Source organism: Eubalaena glacialis, chromosome 1, assembly GCF_028564815.1.
Source record: "Eubalaena glacialis isolate mEubGla1 chromosome 1, mEubGla1.1.hap2.+ XY, whole genome shotgun sequence".
Lineage (NCBI taxonomy): Eukaryota > Metazoa > Chordata > Mammalia > Artiodactyla > Balaenidae > Eubalaena > Eubalaena glacialis.
The window spans coordinates 5685492-5705103 of NC_083716.1; the positions used below are offsets into that span (position 1 = coordinate 5685492).

The following is a 19612-nucleotide window of genomic DNA, read 5'->3' on the forward strand; positions in this document are numbered from 1 at the left end:
GCTTTGTTGTTTATCATATTATTATTATTATTTAAAAAAAATTTATTTATTAAAATTTTTATTGAAGTATAGTTGATTTACAATGTGTTAGTTTCAGGTGTACAGCACAGTGATTCAGTTGTGTGTGTATATACATATGTATATATATATATATATATATATACATATGTATATACACACACACACATATATATATATTTTTTCCGATTCTTTTCCCTTATAGATTATTCCAAAATATTGACTATAGTTCCCTGTGCTATACAGTAGGTCCTTGTTAGTTCTCTGTTTTATATGTAGTAGTGTATATATGTTAATCCCAAACCACTAATTTATCCCTCCCCACCCTCTCTCCTTTGGTAACCGTAAGTCTGTTTTCTATGGCTGTGGGTCTATCATATTATTCTTGATGTTACTATGAACAGTAATGCTAAAAATCATATTTCCTCACCTCTCAATTGGGAGTACAGTGGTACCTTCCTTCCTGAGTTGCCGTGGAGATTGCATAATGCCTGTGAAGCATTTAGCACAGTGCCTGGCATAGGGTAACTGCTGTGTAGGGTAGCTCATTATCATTTTGTTATTAAGCTGTGAAGGACCCTAGTCTGCGATTTCTCACCGAGTAAAAGTCATCATTTCTCCTAATTCTGAAAAAGTGTGAAAGCCAGCTATAAAAAGGGCTCCTTTTAGATTGCTTTCTGTCAGTCTGGCTAGAAGGAAGTCGTAAAAAGCAGCCACCAGTGTGAAATAGTAAGGCCTTTCCCCATGGGCTCAGGGGCGGAGTTCCTAGAACAGGTGAGCCAAAGAACAGGAAATACCTTCGTCCTTTTCTTCTTCTTCTTCTTTTTTTGTCTCTGTTTCTTTGAAAGAAGAAAAATGACAGCAATTGAGTTAAAAGCTGTAGGATTGAGTCGGCGACTGAATTCTCAGAACTTTCCGAGGTGTCCCAGAGTCAGAGTAACTTTATTGTATTTGATGTTGAAGTATTTCAAACGGTTTGGGCCTCTAATTGAGGGAAAGTAGACAGTGACAGTAAACAATTACCGAGGAAAGAAGCTTCCACCTGGTACGAGAAATGGATTCAGTTTCTGGAATCATCGGCTCCCAATTTAAAGTAAGGAGAAATTGATGCCAATGATAAAACATAATAGAACATTCTGAAAGGAAAACTCAAGGAGTCAGGGGAAATCTACGTCTTTCATATACAAAATAGTTCAGCTAAATTTGACTTTGTAACTGGGTAATTAACATGCCTATAATATGGTGTTATTTTCCCCGCACCCCTGATGTTCGCATAAAAGTCTCCAGCCAAGTGTTTCGTCATTGCTGCTCCCATTTATCCCTGTAAACAGACAGGGGCTGAAGTCACCGGTGGGGAAATGAAGCATGAACTCTCCCAAGATCACTTCTCATTAGGCAGCCAGGGGAGGCCTTCCTCTGTGAGTCTCACAAGAGGAGGAATGAGTGAAATGATCTATCCTCTTTACATCCTGAGTTGTCTCATTTTCAAACCAGAACCCCACCAGACACCACCCTTGAAAACCAAAGTGAAGGAAAAGCAAGGAGAGACACAGAGATTGAACTGTAGCATCTTTTTTCAGATCCTAACAAGGGAACAATCCCACCATTTGCAATCAGATAAGGGATATTATCTTGGTAATAAAAGGCAATTGAGAATCTAAATGAAAAACCTAATGCTTTTCATGCTGATTTATTTTAGATTAGAAAAAGCTAAACCAGATGTAAACATGAAGAGACGAAGCATGAAGATGGAATTGTGGCAGAGTGATAAATCTCAGTTTTGAATTATTATAGGTGCAGGGTTGCATTAACCAGAAAATATACTGTTGATCCATAAACTGCTCTGACATTAATTATTGTTGCAGAAGAGAGTTCAGAAGATTGAATACAAACATGCAACACTGGCAAAGATCAATCACGCATCTAGATTAGCCATGGAGAGTGCATTCCAGACCCCAAAGAGGCTGTGTTAACCCATCGGTGGTCCAATCTGGAACCATCCACACCTTGTGCTTGTTACTTGCCCTTTAGTGGTACCTCCAGCATCCCCAGGAGAAGGCACTGGGATGCTGAGAAGAAATGGCCCTCTTTCCTGTTTTTCTGTTGGCAGACTCCAAGCAATATCTGCCATTACCCTAAAAAGAATACCCTGCCAGCCAAAATCCACTCTTGGTCGTTGACAACTTGGGATATAAGTAGTTTCAGAATCTCTCCTCTGTTTTCTCTGCCAACCAGACAGATGTCCAGAAGAGGCAAAGTGGAGGTAGGGTTCTATGTAGGCCTGGAAATTCCTGTTTTCTCCTCTCTCTTATTTCCTGGGGTATATGAAGTTTCAGTCTCTGTTTTACTTGCTCATGCTTTACAAAGCCCACAAGCCATCTCTAACTACCTCCCCCCCCCCACACCCAGACACACACACACACACACACACACACACACACACACACTCACACTAGTATGAGTGCTGAGAATGCTGAGAACATGATGGTCTAGTTGTGCTGGCTCTGGCATTGAGTAGCTCCGTGAGACAGAACAAATTAGAGAATCTCTCCACACCCCAGTGTTTGTATCTATAAGCAGAGATAACGTCTGTCTTGTGGGGATTGCATGAGGGGTATTTGGAAAACACTAACCCAGGGGCTGGTAAGTTCATTAAATATCTGTGGTACCCATCCACAGTTCTCCATCCAGAATTCTTGCGGCCAAATGTAATTCAACGGTGACTTTTTAATTTTATTTCAGAAAGGTGATCCTGCATAACATTCCCAGGGGGATCTGAGTAGCACCCTGTAATTAATCTCACTGATGTTTCTGCAATAAAATGTATGAATATTCACATTAAATGGAATAAATTAATATTATAAATAGCCCCAGGTTAGTTCAGGTAAGGTTTTGCTGTCAGGTTAGTTTTCTACAAACTCAGAGAGAAAAACTCTCATATTTCAGAGCTTCACGAATTTTAGAATTGTACATAAGGGATTATGGGTCCATAGTGAGTACTCAGATGTCTTGAAGGGAGAGTCAGTAAACAAAAAATCCAGCAAAAGACAATAAGACATTTGCTCATTAGAGCACAGCTGTTATGGCAGGACTTGGGAGGACCGAGTGAGAAAATGTGGAAGTTGTTTGGTAGAGTATTTAGTCTTATACAAATGGAAGGTTCCAGTATTATTGTACCCACAATGTTCAAATCAGCTTCTGGCTCCTGATGGAATTCATAGCTCAACTTGTTGTCAATGTGATCAATATCCTAGCTGGTGTCATGTTTGACCCCAGAATTTCTGCTGGTAGGTTGGACTCTGTAAGGAGGCAGGTGGTAAGGTGATGTGGAAGAACTCCAGACCAGGCTCAGGAGGGCTGATGTAGGTGCCAGAGCCACCATTGTATTGTTCTTGGGCATTTATGTCTCTTACCCTCTCTGGGTCTTGTTTTCTTTGCATAAAAAACCTCTGTGTTTTCTTGGCCACCTCTCAGGGACTTCAGAGAATCCAAATGAGGTGATGTATGATACAGAACTTTGCAAACTGGAACATTTCTTACGATTGTTGGGTATCATGATTCTTTTAATGTGCTTGATCCTGGTCATAGGTTTTACTCCCAAGGAGTCATCCTAATTGCCTGGGTTCCAGTCTGGGCTTCTTCACTTTCTTACGAGGTGTGTGTGTGACTTTGGGCAATTTACTTACCCTTTCTGTGCCTTACTTTCCACCTCTGTAAAATGGAAATAATAATTATATTTCTCTCACTGAGCTGTCTTAGGATTCAATGAGGTAATTGCCTGGCATGCGATGAGCCCTCAGTGCTAGCTCCTGGTGCGGCCCCAGGCTTGAAGCAGGCTCAGGCTCAGCAGCCTCTGGGAACAGAAGTGGCAAAGAGATCTTAAATCTTTCCTCCTGTTGTGTGGCTTTGGTAAATTACCATTGCCCTTCACTAAATAACACACTGCCGTTCACTAAACAACACGCTTCAAAGACCTAAGGGAGATAAAGTCTTGAATGGGCTGAATGAGGAGTCACTTAATGATCACCCTTGTTGGATCCTTATCTGACACCATGTACAAAAATTAACTCAAATTGGATCAAAGACCTAAAACTACAAAACTCTTAGAAGAAAACGTAGGGTAAAACCTTCAAGATGTGGGATTTGGCAATGATTTCTTGGACATGACTCAAAAAGCACAGGCAACAGAAGAGGAAAATAGGCAAATTGGGCTTTATGAAGAGTTTAAAATTTTGTGCATCAAAAGACAATATCAGCAGCGTAAAAGCGCACCCCACAGAATGGGAGAAAATATTTGCAAGTCGTATGTCTGATAAGAGAATAATATCCAGAATATGTAGAGAACTCCTAAAACTCAAGAACAAATAAACAAGTCAATTCAAAAATGGGCAAAGGACTTGAATAAACCTTTCTCCAAAGAAGAAATACAAATGGCTAATAAGCACATGAAAAGATGCTCAGCATCACTAATCATTGGGGAAAATGCAAATGAAAACTACAATGAGATAACTATCCCACACCTATTAGAATGGTTACTATGAAAAAAAAAACAACCCAGAAAATAAAAAGTGTTGGTGAGGGGGTGGGAGACCGAACACTTGTGCACGGTTGGTGGGAATGCAAATGGTACAGCCTCTGTGAATAACAGTATGTTGGTTCCTCAAAAAATTAAAAGTAGAATTGTCATATGATTCAGCAATTCCACTCCTGGGTACATATCCAAAAATATTGAAAGCAAGATCTCAAAGAGGTATTTGTACAGCATTTGTACAGCATTATTCACAATACGTTAAAACATGGAAGCAACCTAAGTGTGTCTATAGACAGATGAATGAATAAGCAAAATGTGGTGTATACGTATGATGGCGTATTATTCAGTCTTAAAAAAGGACAAACTTATGGTTACCAAGTGGGAAAGGAGGGGAGGGATAAATTGGGAGATAGAGATTGACATATACACATTACTGTATATAAAATAGATAACTAACAAGGACCTACTATATAGCACAGGGAACTCTACTCAATACTCTGTAATGACCTATATGGGAAAAGAATCTAGAAAAGAGTGGATATATGTATATGTGTAACTGATTCACTTTGCTGTACAGCAGAAACTAACACAACATTGTAAATCAACTATACTCCAATAAAAATTAATTTAAAAAAGGAAATTCTGACATAGGGTACAATGTGGATGAACCTTGAGGACATTATGCTAAGTGAGATAAGCGAGTTACAAAAAGACAAATACTGTATGATTCCACTTGTATGAGGTACTTAGACTAGTCAGAATCATAGAAAGATTTACAGAAAGTAGAATGGTGGTTGCCACAGGCTGTGGAGTGGGGAAAGGGGGAGCTATTGTTTAATGGGTATAGAGTTTCAGCTTTACAAGATTAAAAGAATTATGGAGATAGATGTTGGTGATGGTTGTACAATAATGTGAATGTATTTAACACCAGTGAACCATACACTTAAAAATGGTTACGGTGCTAAATTTTATGTGAAGTATATTTAACCACAATAAAGAGAATTAAACTTTAAAAAATAAACATATCACATGTTAGGCTTTGTAAAATATAGTTGCAAAACGTTGCATCTTACACAGGCAAGCAGCTAATTTCAGCTCATGAGTCAAGGCTCCAGAGACAAGGCTGTAATCTAATGTGTACACAGGACTAAGCTTTAACACATAACTGAACATAAGGCACTGACTTGCCTTGTTCAGGAACCACCAAAGCTTCCCTGTCACTTAGGAAATAATATCCACATTGGCGTAGCATTCAAGGCTGCCATGATACGTTGTTATGTCCGCAGATGTGCAGATGTGGAGACTCTAGAGTGGATTATGAGCATTGTTATAATGTTAATGGACACATTAACACATGTGCTCTGACCTACAAAGCCAGTCCCTGCTGTAGGATATTTTGGACACTTGCGGTGTTTTGTCATAATGAATCAGACTGCAGAAATGTCTTTCGTGCGTATGACTTTAACTATATATATATTTTAAAATTTTTATTGAAATATAGTTGATTTACAATGTGGTGTTAGTTTCAGGTGTACAGCAAAGTGATTCAGTTATACATACACATATAAATATATATATTCTTCTTTTATATTCTCTTCCATTATAGGTTATTATAAGATATTGAGTATAGTTGCCTGTGCTGTACAGTAGGTCCTTGTTGGTTTTCTATTTTACATATAGTAGTGTGTATCTGTTAATCCCAAACTCCTAATTTATCCCTCTCCCACCCCCGCTTAACTATATTTTGAATTAGTTAGAAATCCAAGGGTTTTAATCTGGGGAGGGACACAATCAGATTTGCTTTATAGGAACATGACTGGTGATGCTGTGGAGGGAGGAGGCTGCTGGAATGTGTGGTCTTGGCAGGAATTCTGAGGCCCTCCATGGAAGCGGTGGGGAAAAGGAGGCGGAGAGGCATTGGGGAGATATTTAGGGAACGTAACCCACTGGCCCTGTTGGTACAGCACATCCACTGGAGCTGGCTGGGGGCTGGGGCCTGGAGAGCACCGCGAGAATAGCCAGAAGAATTTCCGTGTCGTAGGTCAGAGTGGCTCAGTCGAGGCTGTGCTAAACTGAGGCCTGGTGGGGCATGAGGCAGAGGGACAGAGAGTGTGGCCAACAAGGTTTGGGGCCAGTGGGAAGGTGAAAGGTGGAAGGCACCGTGTGTTTGTGGAGGGATTTTTTGGTTTTGTTTTTAAGCTAAGAAAGATTTTGGTGGCACCTAAAATATGACACAAATGAAGTCATTTACAAAACAGAAACAGACTCACAGACATAGAAAATGAACTTACGGTTACCAAAGGGGAAAGGAGTGGGGGAGGGATAAATTAGGAGTTTGGGATTCGCAGATACACACTACTGTACATAAAAGAGATAAAGAACAAGGTCCTACTGTAGAGCACAGGGAACTATACCCAATATCCTGTAATAAACCATAATGCAAAAGAATATGATAAAAGAATGTAGGGCTTCCCTGGTGGCACAGTGGTTGAGAATCTGCCTGCCAATGCAGGGGACATGGGTTCGAGCCCTGGTCTGGGAAGATCCCACATGCCGTGGAGCAACTAGGCCCGTGAGCCACAACTACTGAGCCTGCATGTCCGGAGCCTGTGCTCCGCAACAAGAGAGGCTGCGATAGTGAGAGGCCCGCGCACCGCGATGAAGAGTGGCCCCCGCTTGCCGCAACTAGAGAAGGCCCTTGCACAGAAACGAAGACCCAACACAGCTAAAAATAAATAAATAATAAAAATAATAAAAATAAAGGAATTCCTTTAAAAAAAAAAAAAAAGAATGTATATACACACACATACCTACACACACAGGTATAACTGAATTGCTTTGCTGTACACCTGAAACTAACACAACCTTGTAAATCAACTATACTTCAATTAAAAAAATAAAATAGAAAAGAAAGGTTTGGACACGGTTAGAAACATTGAGGAGGGCAAAGTTGAAGACGGAGAGGACGGGGGGACCCTTGATGGTGCACGGTCTCCGAGGAGATGGGACAGTGGATTCTAAAGGCCACTGTGCAACTTAACTTGGGGAGGAGGCTTTGCTTTTGTTAATTAATTGCCTGGTTAATTCTTCCATCCTTTTTTAAACAAATATTGATTGAAAGCCTGCTATGCATCTAGCCCTATTAGGAGCCAGGATACATTGGCAAGTGAGGCAAACATAATTTTATTCTCAGAGGGGTTAGAGTCTAGGGGAGAAGCAGACATTGGTCGTAGATTCGCACAAGTCAATGCGTGCTTACAAATGAGTGCTCTGAAGGGAAGGAATGCTCCTGTAAGAGCTTATAAATCAGAAACCGAGTTTTGAGAGTGGTGTATGGAGGGACACACGAGCAGGTCATGCGAGCGGGGTCAGAGGAGGACCAGGGAAAGAACACGCCGTGCAGATGAAACAACAGGTGCAAAGGCCCTGTGGTAGGGGGGAGAATTCGATTCAAGGGGATGAGGGAAGCTCACACAGCACATGTGGCCAGGAGAGGGCTGCCCAATGATGCACAGAGATCAGCGGGGGCAGACTACACAGGGCTCTTCTGATGCTCTCTCCTAAGGGCAATGGAAAGTATTGTCTTCTGCATGAAGGGATTTCAGTTAGCAACCCACAGAAAGTAGAGCCAAAGCCACATGTCTCCAGGACGTCGCTGGTGGACTGAGAGCCGGGGTCAGATGATGTCTGAGGTTCCTGAATCACCCTGTTGTTGGGAATTCTGGGTTTCTGTAATACCCAGAACCTGTACCAGACAGTTCCAGGCTTCGGAGAAGCCAGGCATTTATAGAGGGCTGCGGGGCTGAGTCAGCTTGTTATCTACTGCCAGTCACTGGGACCCGAGAGAGAGAAAAATTGTCCTCGGTTGGAACCAGTACACTTGAGTGCTTGTAACTTCACACACTGTGGGGCTGGGCTGTCTATCAGCGTCGCGTGGTACACAGGGGAATTGCTGGGCAGACCTGATTCTGAGTCAGGTCCCAGGTCACCTGACTTGTGAGGCTTGATGGAGTTACTTTAAAAAATACACAGAAAACTCTTTCTTAAAAGAGCCATACAAGACAACGACCCTGGAGAGAGGAAATCTCTGCTGGACCGGAGTCTCCCTGCACCCCTTCCCCCGCAGATAGCTTCCAGAACAGGTACTGATTCTGTTTGAAGCAGTGGAGAGAGAACTCACTTCTTCTCCTAAATTTAGGATTTAAATTACTTTCCATCCTCATGTCTACTGTGTTGCACTTTTGTTTCCTTCCTGAAAAGTTTTCATGTGTGTTTCTTATGACATGTCTATGCTAAGTCTGAGAAAAGGACATATGTAAGTGTGATAGCTATATAAGCACAGCCATGTACAGTCAAATAGCCAAACAATAATACTTAGTAAAAATAACAATTTTAATTTTTAATTTTTTTCTTTTAAAAAAATGTTATTGAAATATAGTTGATTTGCAACGTTGTGTTAGTTTCAGGTATACAGCAAAGTGATTCAGTTTTGTATATATATATATATATATATATGTTCTTTTTCAGATTCTCTTCCATTGTAGGTTATTATAAGATATTGAGTATAGTTCCCTGTGCTATACATTAGGTCCTTGTTGGTTATCTATTTTATGTATAGCAGTGTGTATATGTTAATCCCAAACTCCTAATTTATTCCCCCCGGCACTTCCCCTTTGGTAACCATAAGTTTGTTCTCTAAGTCTGTGGGTCTATTTCTGTTTTGTAAATAAGTTTATTTGTATCATTTTTTTAGATTCCACATATAAGTGATATCAATGATACTTGTCTTTTTCTGTCTGACTTCACTTAGTATGATAATCTCTAGGTCCATCCATGTTGCTGCAAGTGGCATTATTTCCTTCTTTTTTATGGCTGAGTAATATTCCATTGTGTATATGTACCACATCTTCTTTATCCATTCTTCTGTCAATGGACACTTACGTTGCTTCCACATCTTGGCTATTGTAAATAGTGTTGCTGTGAACACTGGGGTGCATGTGTCTTTTCGAATTATAATAGTAACAGTATTTGGAACATGCTGGCTAAAAGCTCAGGTGCTTGGGTTTGACAAGCCTGGTCTGAATCCTGCCTGTGTCACCAGGTACCCAGTGGGGGACCTTAGCTTTGACTTTCTCAGGTGCCATAGCAGGGCTGAGAGCAGCATATGTTTCTAACAGTTGTGAGAATTCAACGAGATGATGTATGGAAAGCACAGAGCACAGCACTGGCCCATATGAAATCTCAATAACTGTCAGCAGTTCTTCTTATGCTTATTATAATTAATAATCATATTACTAATTGGCGGTGGCTGAGTTAGGCCCAGGGAGGAGGAGCCTGAGAAGTGGCAGAAAATGCTATGTAACTCTTTAATTCTCCCCATCTCAGCCCAGCCGCAGTCTGGGTCCTGCCCCATTCTTTCTCTTTCGCTATGAGGTCTCAGAGGCCAGGCTCCTGCTTGGAACAGAAGAATTGTTTGCCTGCAGCTTCCTCTCTGCTATCCCCAAACTGGTTGCCCAGATGCTGGGAATGTGAAGGGGCCAAAAACGAGACGTGAGCAACGAAAAGCTTAACTCCCCCCTGGGACTAAGCAGTTTACTGGGGTTCAGAATTAGAGGCTGGCTCCAGCTTCATCACTGTGTAGCCTCTTCAAATCAGGATAAGATTACTACTGGGGGGTCCAAAGAGTTATTCTTCAGCTTTGGGGAAAGGTCATGGGATATTCAGCGGGATGACGGGCATGCAGGGAGACCCCATGAGGAATGGGTTCTCTGGGGTCTGATTAGAAGTGGATAAATCAGAACTGAAAGACTCACCCACAGCGAACTGCTTTTAGAATAAACTTATAAACCTTTGTTGTTTCGCAGAGTCAGCATCCTGATCATGCTCGCAGACGGCAGAACACTTCTGTACACGTTAATCTTATTTTCATTGGGCCTTGAAGGCTAATTTTTGAAATTTGATGGCTCATGATTAATCAATTTATCAATATTTATCGAATGTCCAATTTTAGCTCAACACCCATTCAGCACTTTGCTGAGAGAGAAAAGAAATATGAGATGTGGTTCTTTGATCTACTAGCAAAATTCATGGCAAAATCCATGGTCACTGATTAGTGTTTCTCCCTCCCTGCTTCCTTCTTGTGCATTTTGCAATCATCAGAAAGAGACCCTTTACAGATGAACTTATTCACAAAACAGAAAGAGACTCACAGATATAGAAAACAAACTTACGGTTACCAAAGGGAGAAGGGCGGGGAGGGATAAATTAGGAGGTTGGGATTAACACATACGCACTACTGTATATAAAATAGATAACCAACAAGGACCTACTATATAGCACAGGGAATTCTACTCAGTATTTTGTAATAACCTATAAGGGAAAAGAATCTGAAAAAGAATAGATATGTGTGTGTATGTATGTATATACACACACACACACACACATACACATATAGCTGAATCACTGTGCTGTACACCTGAAACTAACACGATATTGTAAATCAACTATACTTCTATAAAAATAATAATACTTTTCTTTAATACCCAGAAAAGCCACAAGCAGAAAAAAAAAAAAAAGAAAAAAGGTAACCACCTTTTATTCATTGACAGAGTTAACACAGGAGAAATGGAAATAAGTATATTCATTACAATCTGCAGTCCTTTCTCAGGAGAAAGGGGAGATTCTAGGGACATTTCTTGATTTTTTTTAAAGCCAGTAACACACATTACTGAAAATTATATATCTGGCAAATAAGAATATAAAACTGGGAAGGTTTCTGTTTATCTTCCAGATCCACAGTCGACTTTTCTCATCCCCCAAAGATCACTCTGCCTGGGAAAGAAACGAGCATCTTTCAAATGCAGGTAAAGAACTCATCTCTGACCGGGTGGCACTCCCTCCAAGCCTTTATTTAGTCTCTCTCTCCTTTATTTTTATTAATAGTGAAATGTGCTTTGGAGACTAGTCTTTCCCCAAACGTGAAATGAGAGCTCAGTGACTCCGACAAGATTTGAAGCTGATTTGAATTTCCAAACACACAGGCTTTTAGGCTGGCAGTCTCTGAAAAAACAAACAATGCAGAAGAAATATTGGTTGCCTTAGGTAATGCCTTCAGAAGCCAAGATTATCGCTGGGCATGCGGGGGTTAGGCCAGCATAGAGCAGAGACAAATGTGGAATCTTCTCAGGGCCGGAGCCGGTGCAATTGAAATACAGGCACGGTATCTGTGCGTTCATAAATCACTTCAATTCATAGGCACTCAACTGTAGAAACACTAGGTGAGATGCTTCCAGTCCCTAACTTCGTTAAGTTTGTTAACGTAAATGGCATGAAACTAAGCTTTTTTACTCCCTTTCATGAGAGAAATCATATGGGTGTAGGTCAAATTTCTGATGGTCTTGTAATAAGACTGCTGGGTTAATAGAATATTTCTATTCAGAGACTGTAGCAAAAATTCTGAAAGAATTGTTTTTCACATAGCAAATTCAATTTTTTAATCTCCATTTGAATTTGAGTTTGTAAATGTGGCTGATGCATTGGTATAAATGTGTCTGTGTATGTGATTACACACACACACGCATACACACACACACATTTGTCGCCTCGCTTTTCATTACCCCTCACCACCTGCCTATATCAAAGGTATCAGGGATCTGAAGTCCTTTCCTTAACTGACACAGTCAACCCAAGACAAAAATATTATTTGAAAGGAGCTTTCCTAGTTAATCCTTTCTGGAGCCACCACAGCATGGTTTATAAGCTTATTCTTTAGTAGTGGCAGCTTTTTAGTTTGGATCCTTTAAAAACCTAGCCCAGAAATTGCTTGTAGTAAGAATGTGAACCCACAGATAGAAGTTTCTGGTAGTGTGGGCAGCAGGCTCAGGAAGCACACTGGCCACCGGCACCCCACGGGGAGTTTGGGGACATTGGGAAGAATGCCACGTTTCCTTGGGGCACTCGGAGGTGCCTGGGAGAAGAGTCAGGCCCAGGTGACCTCATGTGGATGTGTGTCTTCTTTTCCTGAGGGCTAGGTCAGCTAAAATGGGCCTGCTCCAGCTCTTCCGACAGGGATGCCTGCTCACGTGGTAGTTAGCAGTTTAATGACCTAGAAACAAGCACAAGCTGGCCCTGAGACCAGAGGTTAACGGTCCAGGCTGCAGGGAATGTGCCCAAGCAAGCCTGGGTGAGCGGGAAGACACGTATCTCCTGGATTTCTTTCTTTCCTTTTAGATCTATCTATATTTTCAAAGTTCTCGTTCTGGAAGAACACTTTTGGGGCAGTCTTAAAACTTGGGTATTCAGGCCGAAGGCAAGGAGCTGCTAAAGAATCGTTCATGACACTTGTTAAAGAGGGTAAGGCAGATTTTATTCAGAGGGACTGCAGCAGTGGGGTCTTACAGGAGGGGAGAGAGATTGGACTCAACTCCAAACACAAGGAAAAATGGGAGTTTATAGCCAAGGAGCAGGGAAGGGGTCATTGGATGGAAGATTTCTAAGAGGAAGCATCAGGGGTAAGGGGAATTTTGACTAACGTGACTTGACAGGTGGGGGATGAGGAATTTGATCAGATATCAAGGACGGGGGATTTCCTCTAAATTGACCCAGCAGGATTCTTGCTAAAATCGGGCTAAACGGGCCAAGGACAGAACCCGAGAGCATGGCCTTGTTGAAAAGAGTTCTCAGAGGAGACTGACTCAGGTCAAGAATGGTCTCTGTTGGAGTCGGTGCGTGTGTGGGCACCATGCTTCCGTGGGGGCCTGACTCCTTGAGGGGACACTTATGCCCTCCGCATCTTCCCACAAGGTCGTTGCCACCTGTTAAAGGGAAATTGCACTGGACACTGGTTGAAAGCTGCAAGACAGATTTTATTTGAGCTGCTGCAGTAGGGGAGAGATTCCAGTGCAGCACCGAGCTCAACTCTGAGTACGGCAGGCATCTGGGGACCTACAGCTGATGGGGGGAGTGAGCGACACAGCGGATGGAGAGTTACCGAGAAGAACTTGATTAGCTATCACAGGTCAGGGAGATTCTTGTGAAACCAGCTTAGCAGGATTTGAATAAAACTGGACTCAATGGGATTCTTGGGCCTGACAGGCCAAGGCAGCAGGCCTAGACGAAGCCTGGTCAGGAAGAGGGCTCAGAGGAGTCTGACTAAAGTTTGGTCCAGGAGGGAGAACTGTCACACCTCTTCTACGAAAATTGGCCTGAGCTGTCACCTGTGTCCTTTGAACTCTCTGTGGTCCAACTTGCTCCCTCAGGAAAGAACAAGGAAGTTTGGTTCAGGAATTAGACTTCCTGTACCCACACTCCTGAGGAGGGCTCAGTGCAAGAATGAGATCTCTCTCAGCCCCCTGGGCTTTGGGAAACCCAGAGAACAGAGTTTTAGGTCAGGCTTGGGGTTGCAAGGACCAGAAACACACTATTGACGACAAAAGAAAAACGGTTGTAAGGAAATGAGTGAACTTTGTAGGAGAACAAGCCACCGGGTTGCACAAAGTACAGGAACCAAGGGGGCTCTGTGGGACCCAGTAGCAAGAGTGTGGCCCTTCACTTAGAGCCGCAGTAACAGGATCTGTGCCTGACTCTTGCAGCCCATGTCTTTCAGTTAACCTTCTCAGGCTCCATCCTGAGTCAATCATCCCGGGTTAGGAGGCAAGGTCAGATGTTAGAAACCTGGCTTCCGGGCATCCAACCTTATGGGTGCCTGGCTAACAGGGCAGTTCTCCCAGAAGGAGTGCACAGGCCAAGCTGATGTCCCAAAGGCATAAGTAGGCCCATGGAATCTCAAGTTTGAGAGGGGCCATGGAGGTCGTTTTGTCCAATTTCTTCCTGATGCCTGACATCTGAAACCCCTCCACCTCCTGCCCTCGCAGGAGTGAGGAAGCCTCTGCAGAGGAGGCCGACCACACAGCAAGCCCCAAGGCCAGGGGACTCACTCTATTTGAAGGTAGCTCATGACTTGCTCACACAGCTGGAATTGTTAGAAAGCTTTTCTATTGTGTTGAGCCAAAATAAATAACCTACTTTATTTTTAATCTGTACTGAGTAGGCAAAGAGACCCATTAAATATTTTTAAGTTGCTGGAATATGTGGTCTGATCTGTGTTCTAGGAAGACAACTGTATTGTGATATTCTAGGAAGGCGATGACATAGGGTTTAGGCCAGGGCAGGGGCAGGGGATGCTGGGACCATTGGAGCACTGGGAGATGACAAAATTATTTGCAAGCGGTTGCATGAGGGAGAAGTTAAAGATGTTTCTGGGCGAATAGCACTACCATCCATGGGGAAGGAAATTCAGGAGTCAAGGGCTGATGCTGGTGGGAGCATCCTGAATTTGTGGGGTTTGGATGCTCTGCATCTGAGAGACCATCTGTCCTAGATGTCTGTGAAGCAGCTGGAAATTTGGTGTCGAGATCCAGGGAAAGGTCAGGGTTATCGATCTTGATGTGATCATCATTTACAGGTGGGTTATGTGAGAAACCAGGAGAACAGTTGAGATGAGTGCAGGAGCCAGTGTGTGAAGTGGGAAGAGAGTGGGCTACAAAGCCTAAGGTACCCACGGGCATGGGGTGGGAAGAGGTGTAACTTGAGGTCCAGTGCCAGCGTTGACCTTGCCCTCAATTTGTCCTTTATTTTTGGAAAAGTCTCTCCACTTCCTCAGGTCTTAGACAACGGTGGTTTAGGTTTCACCTGTGTCCACGGGGTGGCTCTAAAACTCAGTGATGTGGGTAGCAGTCTCTGTTACAGAAGCTAGATCGGGGGTATTTGGTCCAATCGGAGTTCAGAGTGCTCATGCAGGAAATCTGAAGTGAACGTCATCTCTGAATTTTCATTTTTGTTTCATTCATTTGCCCAATGCAACTATTCACTGCCTCGGTCATTGGAAATTCCAGAACTGGGAAGGGCAGAGAGTTGATTTCTCATGGTAAAATTGTCCTCTTGTCCAGGCCTTTGAAATCTCTTGGCCGGGGTAAAATTTCAGTTTACTATGATTAATAGGCTCCTAACACTAAGGGAGAAAAAATTGTAGGAAGGATGACTATTTCTTTTTTTTTTTTAATGTTTATGTTTTATTTATTTATTTTTTCTTATTAGTCATCAGTTTTATACACATCAGTGTATACATGTCAATCCCAGTCTCCCAGTTCATCCCACCACCACCCCCATCACCCGCCGCTTTCCCCACTTGGTATCCATACGTTTTTTCTCTACTTCTGTGTCTCAGTTTCTGCCCTGCAAACCGGTTCATCTGTACCATTTTCTAGGTTCCACATGTATGCATTAATATATGATATTTGTTTTTCTCTTTCTGACTTACTTCACTCTGTATGACAGTCTCTAGATGCATCCACATCTCTACAAATGACCCAATTTTGTTCCTTTTTATGGCTGAGTAATATTCCATTGTATATATGTACCACATCTTCTTTATCCATTCATCTGTTGATGGGCATTTAGGTTACTTCCATGACCTGGCTATTGTAAATAGTGCTGCAATGAACATTGGGGTGCATGTGTCTTTTTGAATTATGGTTTTCTCTGGGTATATGCCCAGTAGTGGGATTGCTGGGTCATATGGTAGTTCTATTTTTAGTTCTTTAAGGAACCTCCATACTGTTCTCCATAGTGGCTGTATCAATTTACATTCCCACCAAGAGTGCAAGAGGGTTCCCTTTTCTCCACACCCTCTCCAGCATTTGTTGTTTGTAGATTTTCTGATGATGCCCATTCTAACCGGTACGAGATGATACCTCATTGTAGTTTTGATTTGCATTTCTCTAATAATTAGTGATGTTGAGCAGCTTTTCATGTGCTTCTTGGCCATCTGTATGTCTTCTTTGGAGAAATGTCTATTTAGGTCTTCTGCCCATTTTTGGATTGGGTTGTTTGTTTTTTTAATATTGAGCTGCATGAGCTGTTTATATATTTTGGAGATTAATGCTTTCTCCAATGATTCGTTTGCAAATATTTTCTCCCATTCTGATGGTTGTCTTTTCGTCTTCTTTATGGTTTCCTTTGCTGTGCAAAAGCTTTTAAGTTTCATTAGGTCCCATTTGTTTATTTTTGTTTTTATTTCCATTACTCTAGGAGGTGGATCAAAAAAGATCTTGCTGTGATTTATGTCAAAGAGTGTTCTTCCTATGTTTTCCTCTGAGAGTTTTATAGTGCCCGGTCTTACATTTAGGTCTCAAATCCATTTTGAGTTTATTTTTGTGTATGGTGTTAGGGAGTGTTCTAATTTCATTCTTTTACATGTAGCTGTCCAGTTTTCCCAGCACCACTTATTGAAGAGACTGTCTTTTCTCCATTGCATATCCTTGCCTCCTTTGTCATAGATTAGTTGACCATAGGTGTGTGGGTTTATCTCTGGGCTTTCTATCCTGTTCCGTTGATCTATATTTCTGTTTTTGTGCCAGTACCATATTGTCTTGATTACTGTAGCTTTGTAGTATAGTCTGAAGTCAGGGAGTCTGATTCCTACAGCTCCGTTTTTTTCCCTCAAGACTGCTTTGGCTATTCGGGGTCTTTTGTGTCTCCATACAAATTTTAAGATTTTTTGTTCTAGTTCTGTAAAAAAATGCCATTGGTAATTTGATAGGGATTGCATTGAATCTGTAGATTGCTTTGGGTAGTGTAGTCATTTTCACAATATTGATTCTTCCAATCCAAGAACATGGTATATCTCTCCATCTGTTGGTATCATCTTTAATTTCTTTCATCAGTGTCTTATAGTTTTCTGCATACAGGTCTTTTGTCTCCCTAGATAGGTTTATTCCTAGGTATTTTATTCATTTTGTTGCAATGGGAAATGGGAGTGTTTCCTTAATTTCTCTTTCAGACTTTTCATCATTAGTGTATAGGAATGCAAGAGATTTCTGTGCATTAATTTTGTATCCTGCAACTTTACCAAATTCATTGATTAGCTCTCATAGTTTTCTGGTGGCATCTTTAGGATTCTCTATGTATAGTATCATGTCATCTGCAAACAGTGACAGTTTTACTTCTTCTTTTCCAATTTGTATTCCTTTTATTTCTTTTTCTTCTCTGACTGCCGTGGCTAGGACTTCCATAACTATGTTGAATAATAATGGTGAGAGAGGACATCCTTGTCTTGTTCCTCATCTTAGAGGCAATGCTTTCAGTTTTTCACCATTGAGAATGATGTTTGCTGTGGGTTTGTTGTATATGGCCTTTGTTATGTTGAAGTAGGTTCCCTCTATGCCCACTTTCTGGAAAGTTTTTATCATAAGTGGGTGTTGAATTTTGTCAAAAGCTTTTTCTGCATCTATTGAGATGATCATATGGTTTTCATTCTTCAGTTTGTTAATATGGTGTATCACATTGATTGATTTGCATATATTGAGGAATCCTTGCATCCCTGGGATAAATCCCACTTGATCATGGTGTATGATCCTTTTAATGTGTTGTTGGATTCTGTTTGCTAGTATTTTGTAGAGGATTTTTGCATCTATATTCATCAGTGATATTGGTCTGTAATTTTCTTTTTTTGTAGTATATTTGTCTGGTTTTGGTATCAGGGTGATCATGGCCTCATAGAATGAGTTTGGGAGTTCTCCTTCCTCTGCAATTTTTTGGAAGAGTTTGAGAAGGATGGGTGTTAGCTCTTCTCTAAATGTTTGATAGAATTCACCTGTGAAGCCATCTGGTCCTGGACTTTTGTTTGTTGGAAGATTTTTAATCACAGTTTCAATTTCATTACTTGTGATTAGTCTGTTCATATTTTCTATTCTTCCTGGTTCAGTCTTGGAAGGTTATACCTTTCTAAGAATTTGTCCATTTCTTCCAGGGTGTCCATTTTATTGGCATAGAGTTGCTTGTAGTTAGCTTTTAGGATGCTTTGTATTTCTGCAGTGTCTGTTGTAACTTCTCCTTTTTCATTTCTAATTTTATTGATTTGAGTCCTCTCCCTCTTTTACTTGATGAGTCTGGCTAATGGTTTATCAATTTTGTTTATCTTCTCAAAGAACCAGCTTTTAGTTTTATTGATCTTTGCTATTGTTTTCTTTGTTTCTATTTCATTTATTTCTGCTCTGATCTTTATGATTTCTTTCCTTCTGCTAACTTTGGGTTTTGTTTGTCCTTCTTTCTCTAGTTCCTTTAGGTGTAAGGTTAGATTGTTTATTTGAGATTTTTCTTCTTTTTTGAGGTAGGCTTGTATAGCTATAAACCTCCCTCTTAGAACTGCTTTTGCTGCATCCCATAGGTTTTGGATCATCGTGTTTTCATTGTCATTTGTCTCTAGGTATTTTTTGATTTCCTCTTTGATTTTTTCAGTGATCTCTTGGTTATTTAGTAACGTATTGTTTAGCCTCCATATGTTTGTGTTTTTTACGTTTTTTACTGAGGCTTGATTTGTGACCCAAGATGTGATCTATCCTGGAGAATGTTCTGTGCGCACTTGAGAAGAAAGTGTAGTCTGATGTTTTTGGATGGAATGTCCTATAAATATCAATTAAATCTATCTGGCCTATTGTGTTATTTAAAGCTTGTGTTTCCTTATTAATTTTCTGTTTGGATGATCTGTCTGTTGGTGTAAGTGAGGTGTTAAAGTCCCCCCATTATTGTGTTACTGTCGATTTCCTCTTTTAGAGTTGTTAGCAGTTGCCTTATATATTGAGGTGCTGCTATGTTGGGTGCATATATATTTATAATTGTTATATCTTCTTGGATTGATCCCTTGATCATTACATAGTGTCCATCCTTGTCTCTTGTAACATTCTTTATTTTAAAGTCTATTTTATCTGATATGAGTATTAATACTCCAGCTTTCTTTTGATTTCCATTTGCATGGAATATCTTTTTCCATCCCCTCACTTTCAGTCTGTATGTGTCCCTAGGTCTAAAGTGGGTCTCTTGTAGACAGCATATATATGGGTCTTGTTTTTGTATCCATTCAGCACGCCTGTGTCTTTTGGTTGGAGCATTTAATCCATTCACGTTTAAGGTAATTATCGATATGTATGTTCCTATGACCATTTTCTTAATTGTTTTGGGTTTGTTTTTGTAGGTCATTTTCTTCTCTTGTGTTTCCCACTTAGAGAA

At 41.1% G+C, this 19612-nt stretch overlaps 1 protein-coding gene across 2 annotated transcripts in view; it reads left to right on the forward strand.

Moving 5' to 3' along the window:
• The window catches only part of C1H10orf90 (chromosome 1 C10orf90 homolog), a 236272-nt gene that overhangs the window by 15943 nt on the left and 200717 nt on the right, over positions 1 to 19612 (forward strand). For both annotated transcript variants that reach the window (XM_061192189.1, XM_061192210.1), the window contains exon 2: positions 11340 to 11412. In XM_061192189.1, the coding sequence (XP_061048172.1) occupies positions 11340 to 11412 (73 nt within the window). The remainder of the gene's footprint in view (positions 1 to 11339; positions 11413 to 19612) is intronic.